Genomic DNA, 12,873 nt, shown 5'->3' with positions numbered 1-12,873 from the left:
ACATCCAAATTACCAAATAAACAGTCATTCAAAAAAATAATGTAAATGAAAAAAGGAAAATACAGACAGTGGTGTGCTGGTAAAAGTTCAACAACTGGCTCTCTGGGTCAAGGCAAGCCGTGATTTGCAGCATCTGCCAACTTCGATGGCCATTTTCAAGCAACCAGTGTGATATCACTGAACGTGGAGTTGCCTCTTACAGGCCTGAGAGCCAGCTACAGCACACAACTAGGTGTAGACCGATGTGCCAAATATGATCACCATTTATGTTTCAAAATTATACAGTCATGTGTCACTTGACAATAGGGATATGTTCTGAGTGATGCGTCATTAGGCAGTTTTGTCATTGTGCGAATATCAGAGTGTAGTTAGACTAAACCTCGATGGTATAGCCCACTACACACCTAGGCTTTATGGTATAGCCTATTGCTCCTAGGCTACAAACTTGTACAGCAGGTTACTGTACTGAATAGTGCAAACAATTGTATCACAATATTAAATATTTGGGTATCTAAACATAGAAAGGGTAAAATAAAAATACAACATTATAATCTTATGGGAACACCATAGTCCCATATGTGGTCCATGGTTGACTGAAACACTGTTATGTGGTGCATGACTGTAATATCTATAACATTATTTATACATATATTAAATATGACTTTTGGTATGTTTTTTAATATACCAATATGCACTGTTCTGGCCATCTATGACTGTGTAAAAAACTACACCAAAACTTAATGGCTTAAAGCAAGAATTTATTCTCTCTCAGTTCTGTGAATTGACTGGGCTCAGCTGGGTGATTCCCACTTGGGCTCTCACATGTAGCTGCAGTCAGATGATGGCTGGGGCTGGAATCATCTGGATGCTAGTCTGAGCTGGACATACCTACAGGATGGCTTCTTCACTCAAATGTCAGCTAGGATGGCTGGAAAAGATGGGAGCTGACTGAGAAGATCTCTCCCTCTCTCTGTGATTGATCTTCTCAATCACCTTTCTTTCTGTTTCCCTCCCTTCATGAAGTCTTTCTACACAGCTTAGGACTAGCCTGGGCTTCCACACATCTTGTGGTCTCAAGATAGTCTGACTTCTTACTAGAGGCTGACCTCTCCCAAAGCAAGCATTCCAGGAGATCTTGGCCAAGTCCTGGGGTCATACAGAATCACTTTTGTTGCATTCTACTCATCAAAGGCAAGTCACAGTGCCAGCACGATGTAAGGAAAGGGACTACTCAAGAGCAAGAGATGTGGTTCCCTGGTTGGAGGCAGGGGGCTGCATCTCTCTGAAGAGAAGCTACCATAGTGGTTGCTACATATGGTTGGAATGTTTGTCCCCTCCAAAACTCACGTTGAAACGTAAACCTCAGTGGGGGAATATTGAGGTGGGACCTTTAAGAGGTGTTGGGTCATGAGGGCTCTGCCTCATAAATGGATTAATGGGTTATCACAGGAATAGGACTGGTGGCATTATAAAAGGAGGAAGAGGGACTGAACTAGTACTTTGAGCCCTCTCGCTATATAATGCCCTGCATCAACTCAGGACTCTGCAGTTCCCATCAGGAAGAAGACCCTCACCAGATGCGGCCCCTTCAACCTTGGACTTCTTAGCCTCCATAACTGTAAGAAATAAATTCCTTTTCTTTAAAAATTACCCAGTTTCAGGTATTCTGTTATACTCAACAGAAAACAGACTAGAGACATAGGGATCAAAAAGTGTGGAAAAAACGTAAATTGTGGTTATATTGGTTTACAGGGGTAAGGGGGCTTTTCCTCTGAGTATGTTTTATCATTTTCTTCCTACATATTCTGGACTTTTTAAAAAGTAGAAAAGACTATATGTGTATAATCAAAATTGACAAAACATTTAACCAGGAAAACTTTTACTGTATTAATGGAATTCCACAAGTTCAAGAGACACAATGTAAATTTATATTATGATAGATATCAACAAATGTTCTACAACTGAATTGCTCTAAGAAATTATCAAAAATTATACTGATATTTAATCTACAGTATATGATATAGGAATATCATAAATATGTAAAGTAAGCTATATAAATAAATCAATGATCAACTAGATAGAAAACACAATAAATTTGTAAATGAATCAATACCTAGGACTTATATTCTGCATACACAAACACATCCTTTCTTGCATTTTCCAATATGTATTATCCAATATGGCATGCTACTTCTTAAAGGCAGATATTCACATAATATTAAGGAGGAACACATGAATGTAGTAGATAAAACAGGTTGAAAAGCGTAAAGTACTTAGAACTGTGTTTGACACCTAATAAATATTCAAAAATGTTTTTTAGGAGCACTACTATCCCAGAAGATATTAACAGGTAATCCATATTTTATCCGATTTTATTTTACCACAGAATATCTTAAAAAGATATTGGGTATTATGAGACTCTCCCCCTGCCCCTGAGGGATTAGACATTAATATATTCAAGGTTCTGAGAAGTCCTGAAGAATTGTTCATTTTGTTTACCTCAGTGTTTTCTAAGCTGATAGATACATTTTCCCCACTGAAAATTAAGGAGTTGGAATAGGTAAATTCTAAGATTTATTCTAATAGCCTATGAGCCTATTAATCTGGAAAAACTTTATAGGGGAATTAGAGACTAGTTTTGCTACAAAAGTTATTTTCCTTTTCCATTATTAAAAAATCTATCATATTAGTTAAAATGTACATATAACCATGACTGTATAAATTTTTTTTCTTTTTTGGCTCACAAAAAGAGAAAATCTCATAAAAAAGGAGTGTGGGCCAGACGCAGTGACTCACACCTGTAATCCCAGCACTTTGGGAGGCCAAGGCGGGCAGATCACTTGAGGTCAGGAGTTCAAGATCAGCCTGGCCAACGTGGCAAAACAGTGTCTCTACCAAAAATACAAAAATTAGCCAGGTATGGTGGCAGGCGTCTGCAATCCCAGCTACTCGGGAGGCTGAGGCAGGAGAATTGCTTGAACCTGGGAGGCAGAGGGTGCAGTGAGCCGAGATCACACCACTGCACTCCAGCCTGGGAGACAGCAAAACTCTGTCTCAAACAAACAAACAAACAAACAAACAAACAAAAAACAGTGGAGTGTGGCAAGGGAAAGAATGAGAGCTGGGAAGCAGACTTCAAATCGCATTTGCTTATACTCAATAAATGGTGAGAAAACAAAGACTAACTGAAGAAAAATAATTATTTGTAAAGAGGTGACTTACATAAGTAATATGATGAAGAGGATGAAGGCAAAGAACATAAAAATTAAAACTAATAGAATTGTAATGAAAAAAGATAAAGAGAGCTAATCAGAGTTGATAGCAGAATTAGAACAATTGTGTGATATGAAGAGCACTGGCCTGAGCAATGTGACATGGGTCCAATCACTTTTTATAAAATAAGAGGCATGAACTTAATGACTTCAAGGCTGTCTTCAATTCTAGATGACTGATCATGAGTCAGAAAATTATCTGCCCTTGTTGAACTTACACTCTAGAACAGGGTAAGGGTACAGTGCTATCAATGTATAGGAACTAAAGAAAGCTTACAATTTCAGGTAGCAATAAGAACAAAAACACAAGGTAGGGGATAACGTGTGTGGGTGTGGTGTGGTGGTGGATGGGCAAGCTATTTTATTTATTTTTTGAGACCCAGTCTCACTCTGTTGTGCCCAGGATGGAGTGCAATGGCAGGATCTTGGCTCACTGTAACCTCTGCCTCCTGGGTTCAAGCGATTCTCCTGCGCCAGCCTCCCAAGTAGCTGGGAATTACAGGCATGCACCACCACGCCCAGCTAATTTTTGTATTTTTAGTAGAGATGGGGTTTCACCATTTTGGCCAGGCTGGTCTCGAACTCCCTGCCTCAGGTGATCCACCCACCTCGGCCTCCCAAAGTGCTAGGATTAAGGCGTGAGCCGCAGCGCCTTGCCAGCAAGCAATTTTAGATCAAAGTGGTCAGTAAAGGCTTCTTCAAGGACATGACATTTAAGTAGGGATTTAGGCAGAAGAAACGGCAGTAACAATAATCCTGACAGAACAAGTCTGTTGTCTCTGAAGAATAACAACAAGGCCAGCAAGGCTAAAAGTGAGCATGGATGGAAGAGATGTGGTAGGAGATGAAGTCAAAGAAGGAGGTAGGGGTCAAGTCATATATGGCACTGCAGGGAATAGTATTTAAAAAAAAAAAAAAAAAAAAAAAAAGGATTTTATTCTAAGAGTAATAGGAAGCCCTGGAGGGTTTTGTACAAACCGGCGACATGATCTCACTTATGTTTTTAAAACTCGCTCTGACTACTGTGTTGAAAACAAACAAAAGTAGAAGCATGAAGATGAATAGGAAGGCCACTGTGAATTACTGAATGGCTTGGACTAAGGTAAAGGTGGAGGTACAGAAAAGCTGAAGGACTGGATCTGAGATATGTGAGAAAGACAGGGTACACAGACAGCTCCAGATTTGTGTCTGAACGAGTGGACGATGATACCATTTACTGAATGGAGCAGAACTGGGAATGGGATGCAGGAAGCAGATTTGAGAAAAATTCAGAGCTGTGTTTTAGACATACTAAGTTTGAAATGCTTTATAGACTTTCAAAAGGAAGTGTCATGTAAATAGATATTCTGGAACACAGAAACAAGGTTGGGCTGTATAGTCTAAAACATGGGACTGGATAAGATTACACAGAAAAAAGGAGAAGGGAAAGAAAACAGAGATCCTAGGAGAGACACCCTATCTTCCAACTTCTATTCTTTAGCACCTTAAACTGAATTGTCTGTGTAAATTAGAAATATTGTTCACATAACATAAATGCTTGCATAAGAGGGAAGGAGCGCTAAAAACAAAATCAGTAAAAGCAATAACCAAAACCTCCAATTAGGCAAGAAGATTTGGAAAACAGCAAGGATGTAACACAGAACATTTTGCATTACAGAGTTCTGGTTAAAGCCAAAATTCCAGAAAAGACAAGTCAGCACCTGCCCATGGCAGGGATACAGTAAGAAAGCAACTCAAACAACACCTGTTTTTTGAACATGCCACAGGCAGAGTGTTGGAGCCAGAGGGCCAAGACACTACGGAAGAACAGCCAAGCTACTGCTATAAAGGAGTGTCCCCTTATAAATGAAGAACAAAGAGGAGGGAGAATACATTATTATCTACTTATAAATCACACAGAGACACAAAAATAGTGGGGTAGTTAGTATGTAAAACAGGCCATATACTAGCTAGAAAGGCAAAGCTCACTAAAGAAAAGTATTTAAATAAAGGAAATGGGATACAGTGTTTAGTTTTTATTTTTAAAAAGCCCTATAATAAACCGAATTTTATTTATTTATTTATTTATTTATTGAAAGGGGCTCACTCTGTCACCCAGGCTGGAGTGCAGTGGTGCAATTCTCAGCTCACTGCAACCTCCACCTCCTGGGTTCAAACAATTCTCCTGTCTCAGCCTCCTGAGTAGCTGGGACTACATGCACCCGCCACCACGCCCAGCTAATTTTTCTATTTTTAGTAGACACGAGGTTTCACCATGTTGGCCAGACTGTTCTCAAACTCCTGACCTCAAGTAATCAACCTGTCTTGGCCTCCCAAAGTACTGGGATTACAAGCGTGAGCCACCACACTTGGCTATAGAATTTTTAAACAAAAAACTCACAAAACATCTCAGTTCCTTGCATAATTAAAATGGACAAGTAAGAAAACTTTCAAGTATTCTTTTTAAGTGTTCCTGAAAACGCTATATTCCTATTGATGTTGTATCACCTTTGCAATTGGAAAAAACTTACCTGATGTATCCCAGCACTTTGGGAGGCTGAGGCAGGTGGATCACCTGAGGTCAGGAGTTCAAGGCCAACCTGACCAATATGGTGAAACCCTGTCTCTAAAAACACAAAAATTAGCCTGGTGTGGTGGTGGGTGCCTGTAATCCCAGATACTCGGAAGGCTGAGGCATGAGAATAGCTTGAACCTGGGAGGCGGAAGTTGCAGTGAGCCGAGATCGTGCCTTTGCACTCCAGCCTGGGCGACAGAGCGAAACTCCATCTCAAAAAAAAAAAAAAAAAAAAAATCCCCAAAACTTACCTGATGTATTTCTTTATCTACCTGGAGAATACCTGGCAAAAAAGGGAGACATCAGCATCTACTTACTGTAAGCCCTGGGTCTTGATGACTGTCCCTGTTCTACAACAGCCTGGCTAGCTATAAATAGCCTACATTCACTGTCTTCTGAATCACTGATCTCCACTAACAGTGCTCTGATTTAATCTACAGAATTGCAATAACTCTTTTCAACCATCATATACAAACCATTTACCTGCGTTTTGATTTTTCTATTTAGATACATAATCCACAAAGACTTCGAGGCTTAAATTATTTTTAATTAAATAGAAAAAAAACTACTCATGCTAAGGGTGAAATACCCTGCAAAAAAAGAAAAACACTTAAAGTATTTTATTATTATTATTATTATTATTATTATTATTATATTATTGTGGCAGCCTAAATTCAATACTTGTTTTTGAGACCTTAGCTTTGAATCAGGTTGGCAGAATCCCTGGCTTCTTTCCCTATCAAGAGGAATCTATACTTTACTAATAGAAGTACATATTGCATTGGGCTTGCTTTTATTTTTTTAAATAAATTCATTACAAAATATTGACTTATATCAAGCCTATGGTCACCTAAAGCCCGCATAAAAATGAGCTATTCATCAGGTTCATACAGAGTCTGTCATACAACTGGTAAGTGACAACAGTTCCTGAATGGAGGTCTTCTGATTCCTGCTTCTGTGTACTTTTTAGCTACACTACACTGCTTAGCAACCTTTACTGTTATTATGCTTTGAAAAGTCACTTACTCGCCCTATCAAATATAAAGGCTTATTATGTGATAGCAAGTAAGACAATGTAGCCTTGAATAGAACAGCAAAACACATTTCACATATGGGAACTTGATATATGACTAAGGCAGTATTATAGATCAGGGGAGAAAAGATGAACTAGTCAATAAATGTGCACGCAACCTAGATTCCTCACATGCGCAGCTCACAACAGGGTTCGTGCTATGAGAATCTAATGCTGCTGCTTACCTGTCAGGAGGCTCAGGCAGTAATGCAAGCGATGGGGAGTAAATACAGATGAAGCTTTGCTGGCTCACCCACCACTCACTTCCTGCTGTGTGGACCTATACTGGTCCGTCGCCTGGGGGTAGGAGATCCCTGATACAGGGTATAACTATCATATTCCTGAAGACATTTTTATTTTTACTAGGGTTCTCCGTTTTTGTTTTTTTTTTTTTTTTTAAGGGATGAGACAGAACTAAAAACTAACTGTTCTTTAGTCATAGAATTATCTGATTTCCATGTTTATTTTCTCTTACTAGGCTATGAACTGTAGGGCAGAGGCTGTATTTTACTCACAGTTGCTTCTCCAGCAACTATCAATATGCCAAAATAGTACATATATAATAAATGGTTTTGCACTAATGAATGAATTTTGTAAAAGGGGAAAAACAAATTGTGGTTTAAGGGTGAACAGTTCCTAGATTCATTTAATATTAGACCTAAGAAAAAAACCCTACAGATTATTCAATCCAATCCCTTAAAAATTTTAGAGATGAAGAAAGTTTAAACTTAGTGACTAGCCTACAGACACAAAACTAAAGATCTAGCCAGAACTACATGATGTCTCTCCAAATACTCAAACTTGTGTTTTTTGCATAGGAAGAGGTGTAAAGTGATGTTAAGTCTATAGACTTTGGAATCAGCTCACATCCCAACTCTGTAACTTACTGTATGACTTGGGATAAACTGTATAAATATATGAGACTCAGTTTTCTCATTTGTAAAACTGAGTACAATATAACTTACTGGGCTAATGTGAGGATTAAATGAGATGACGTGTATAAATTGTTGAGCACAGGACATGACACACAGCATATAACTTAAAAAAACTAGAAGAAACTATGATTATTAAACTATGTTGCTTCTAACTCTACTATTCTCATAAAATACTAAAATTATTTCCTTAAATTGGTATGGTAATGCCTTCAAAGATTACTGGAAATACGTCTTATTCACATGTGTTTATTATAGTGATATGTTAGAATTCCTTTTTATTTATTTACTATAGTGATAGCAGTACTAGATTATATTGAATTATTATTATTTTTTTTTGGAGACAGTTTCACTCTTGTCGCCCAGGCTGGAGTGCAGCACGTGATCTAGGCTCACTGAAACCTCTGCCTCCTGGGTTCAAGCAATTCTCCTGCCTCGGCCTCCTGGGTAGCTGGGATTACAGGCGCCCCCCAACTACACCCGGCTAATTTTTGTATTTTTAGTAGAGACCAGGTTTCACCATATTGGTCAGGCTGGTCTCGAACTCCTGACCTCAGGTGATCTGCCTGCCTTGGCCTCCCAAAGTGCTGGGATCACAGGCGTGAGCCACCAAGCCCAGCATATATTAAATATTTTTAATACTATTATGCAGTAGAGTAAAAGGATGATCCTCAAAAGTAGTAATGAGAATGCAACAATGACAATTTATATGGGACAGAAAAATGTCATAGGTCACCAACCACTGTTATAAAAGAATGATCAAAGATGACATAGAATAATACTTGCTATAGATGAGGGGTCAACAAACTACAGCCTGAAGACCAAATCTGTTGCAGTGCCTGTTTCTACAAATAAAACTTTATTGGAATACTTCCTTCCATTTGCTGACTTATTGTCTATGGCTGCTTTTATACCATAGCAGCAAAGCTGAGTAGTTGTACCATAGCCACAAAGCTGAGTAGCTGCAACAAAAAGCAATGGCCAGCAATGTCTAAAATGTTTATTATCTGATCTTTTACAGTTTGCCATGCCCTACTGTAGATAATGGCAAGTACATTGAATTTTTTCCTAAAAATGTGTAAGCTATTTGCATACCAGGTATTTTTGCAGTTAAGACTTAAACTGAACACACAGGTTATTCTGTTTAACAGAGGCCAGAATAACTTGTATATTTTATCATATTTATCCAAAAGTGTCATTTGACAGCATTTTACAACCAGTACATAACAGTATTAACGGTTTCTATAAATTTCTATAACAGTCTATGTTTCCTTCTTATCCTATTCTGTAATATTTTCTGGCAAAACAAGAGATATAGAATATTTTTTCAGGGAATTCTCATTCTTTTCCTCTATTACAGAAACTAAATAATTTTGAGGTTTGGCCCTAGGAAGTCATAGGTAGGCAGGATATTTACCAATTTAAAGATTAGTAGCAAAAAAAAAAAAAAAAAGGTTAGTAGTACTACATATTTATAAAAAAGAATTACTCATTGTCTAATGTTGGAAGCGTAAAACATACCCATTTCCCTCATGGTCCTTTCATAAACAATTCTGACTCCTTTTGGAGCTGCCTGGTAAAGGGAAAGACTCATCAGAAAATGAAGCTAAAATCATAACAAATTAGATTTAATGTTATTCTGCTATTTTTGTATTTTTCTGAATCAAGACTAGATAAAACAGATGGGATGCCTTGTGTGCTCAGAAGAACAGAAATAATATTTTTTGTTCGTTTTCTATAAAAATCATTTTGCTTTGAGACCAGGTCTCCCTCTGTCACCCAGGCTGGAGTGCAGTGACACGATCTCGGCTCCCTGCAACCTCTGCCCCCTGGGTTCAAGCAATTCTTCTGCCTCAGGCTCCTCAGTAGCTGGGATTATAGGTGCGTCGCCACCACAGCCCAGCTACTTTTGGTATTTTTAGTAGAGATAGCGTTTCACCATATTGGTCAGACTGGTATGGAATTCCCAACCTCTCAGGTGATCCACCCTCCTCAGCCTCCCAAAGTGCTGGGATTATAGGCATGAGCCACTGTGCCTGGACTATAAAAATAATTTTTAAAGAATTCTATAAATGGTTATAATGTGAATTTGACAGTCTTGGTTAAGCTGCCTGTATAACACATTTCTGTTGCTGAAATAAAAGTTCTAATGTCAAAATTCCTTGGGACACACTGCATTAAATTAGATGGATGAAACAGATGAAAAAAATGAAGGAAGGGGCATTTTAGGAAAGGAAGGAAACGTGCTTTTCAAAATCGATGTTTAAAAGAAAAAAATTACTCTAGTGCAGAGTATAGGATAATCCTTTTTAAAGCCTCAAGAATTATGTACTTGTAGTAACAGGAGTTAATACTGAAATTTTACTTTGTGCAAAGCACTCTGGTAAGAGGTTTAAATTTCTCATTTAATCTTCATTGCCACCCATGAGGTACATATTACTGTATTTAGCATACTATTTCCTGCATTTTATATGAAGGAATGGTAGCAACAAGTCATAAACCCAGCCTGTCTGATTTTAAAGCCCACATTTTTAATGAATATCATGCTAAATTCAAATTCTTTTCTAGAAATATCAAGAATCTTTGAGAACTGTAACTCTTTCATAGGATACTTTGAAATTCTTAGAAGGCATTAAACAGAGGAAATTATTATTAGACCAAAAAAACCCAAATATCTGTAAAATTACTGATCTGTTATTTTTAAATACACAATATAAAAAAAGTATTCTAGAAATAAACCAGCTTTTAAATTGTGAAATACTACTCTGACTACTCAGACTATGTTTCATAATTAATTCATAATTTAGGCATTCAATACTACTTTTCAAGTATTATTTAATAAACATTAAAAATGAGTCTTCTTGCTAAAAATGGTTGGTATAGTATTTTAAAATCTAGGTAGTGACATCAAAAACAAAGAGAGGCTGAAAGACGGTCATAGCCAAGAGGAGGCCAAGGAGACATGACTACTAAATGTCACCTCCTGGGTGGGATCTTAGAACAGAAATGGGACGTTAGATAAAAACTAAAGAAATCCGAACTAAAGTATGGACTTCAGTTAATAATAATGTATCCCTATTGGTTAGCCAATTACAACAGATGTACCACAGTGATATAAGATGTTAATAACAGGGAAAGCTGGTACAAGGCATATGGGAACTCACTGTATTATCTTCACAATTTTTCTGTCAATCTAAAACTGTGCTAAAACCTAGAATTTTATTTAGAAAACAGAAAAAACAAGCCAGTGAAACTGTTTTCAGCAACAGCACTCATTTTAAAATACTTTACACCCAGCCAATTTTTCTTTAAATTATCAATTTATATTTACGCGATTTGCACTAAACCCAATTGGTATTTTGAAAAAACACGATAAACAACTCACGAACTGATTTTTTCAGATATTTGAAAGTTTCTATAATATGAGAGATAACTGTAAAGCAACCTTACTGGTTTTTAAGCAAATATATTCAAATATTTTCTCTTTCTAAGTCACCTGAGGAGACTGCTCCATCATTGCTTAAAACATTTAAAAAACTTACTAGGAATTATCATCATCACCTACTAAGTGTTCTATAAGGCACACTCAATAACAGCAGATCTTTATTCAAGTATGTGGGGTATTACTTCAATATAAAAATTTCACATCACTGGTGCTCAATTCAGAAGTCTGTATAAGATTCCTCTAAAAATAAATTCTGAACAAAAACAAATATTAATATCCTAATATCTGAATATTTAAAAAATCAAAGTAGGGCAAATTATTGTATAATTCCATTTATATGAGATATCTAGAATTAAATTCATAGAGACAAAGTAGAATGGTAGTTGACAGGGGATGTGGGGAAGAAGAATGGGGAGTTATTGTTTAATGGGTGCAGAGTCTCACTGATTGATTGGCTGATTTTTATTGAGATAGGGTCTTGCTCTGTCACCTAGGCTGGAGTGCAGTGGTGCAATCACAGCTCTCTGAAGCCTTGACCTCTTGGGCTCAAACTATTCTCCTGCCTCAGCCTCCCGAGTAGCTAGGACTACAGGAGCATGCCAACATGCCTGGCTAATTTTTATATTTTTTGTAGAAACGGGGTCTTACCGTGTTGCTAAGTCTTCTCAGTTTGAAAAGATGAAAAAGGTACTGGAAATGGATGGTGGTGATGGTTGCACAATGTGAATTTACTTAATGTCACAGAACTCTACACTTAAAAATGATTAAAATGAAACATATACATAACGTGTGTGTGTGTGTATAAAACGACAATTAAAAAAAACAGGTGGCTGGTCCTCTAGTTTATCTGTAGGCTACAGTTCAGATGGGCTATAGTTTGCTGATCCTTAAGCTAATGTAACTGTGTAAGCCACATTACTTCTTTCTGCTTTAAATGCTTTTGAATGGCAGGAATGAAGCCATGCTGTCTATTTGAAAAGGTTGTTGTGGATATCAGTAACCACAGATTTTACCCACAATGACGTCTATATGAATAAGAGTTCATATTTATAGTGCTTTATTTTTTTTAACAGGCCAGGTTTAACTCAACATCTACTTATGCAAGCAAGATTGGAAAGTACAAGAATCACAAAGAAATTCATGGGACTCACATATAGAATAAAACTTTAGCCACACCAGCACTATCTTCTAGAGCAGTCTCTGAATTATTATGCTAAAGAGAAAGGAAATCCTAGAAAAAAATACTTATTGGAGGGAATTTTTAAAATGTATCCAAGTGTTATTAACCCATGAGATGTTAGGGTAAAAAACATCCCTTTCCATCAGCTTTGTGAAGGGACATTTCTGTGAAGAACAAAAAGCCAGAGAGAGATTCCCAAACTTCAATAAAGGTTCTCAAAAAAAAAAAAAAAAAAAAAAAAAAATCATAAAGTTGCTTAAAGCTAAGTTCAGGAGACAGAATGAGTGTGAATGACCAAACTGGTTAATAATGGTCTTTTGGTTAAATTTAAAGTAACTATTAAATGTATTTTTAAAATTAGAAAATATTGACAATAAATGAGTTAAGCTTTCAATTCAAGAATCTAGAAAAACAAAGT

General features: G+C 37.1%; 1 protein-coding gene across 5 annotated transcripts in view; it reads right to left on the bottom strand.

Moving 5' to 3' along the window:
* Positions 1–12,873, bottom strand: part of FZD3 (frizzled class receptor 3) — a 72,638-nt gene that overhangs the window by 19,964 nt on the left and 39,801 nt on the right. The window contains exon 5 of one of the 5 annotated variants that reach the window (XM_065519027.2): positions 9,305–9,403. The exons of the other annotated variants lie outside the window; for them this stretch is intronic. Within the exon in view, the coding sequence (XP_065375099.1) occupies positions 9,320–9,403 (84 nt within the window). The 3' untranslated portion in view covers positions 9,305–9,319. Of the gene's footprint in view, positions 1–9,304; positions 9,404–12,873 lie in introns of those variants that run through there. 5 annotated transcript variants of the gene reach the window in all.

The sequence above is a fragment of the Macaca fascicularis genome, chromosome 8, assembly GCF_037993035.2.
Source record: "Macaca fascicularis isolate 582-1 chromosome 8, T2T-MFA8v1.1".
Classification (NCBI taxonomy): Eukaryota; Metazoa; Chordata; class Mammalia; order Primates; family Cercopithecidae; genus Macaca; species Macaca fascicularis.
The sequence above is the reverse complement of the archived record's forward strand: the minus strand, read 5'-3'. Positions and strand labels throughout refer to the sequence as shown.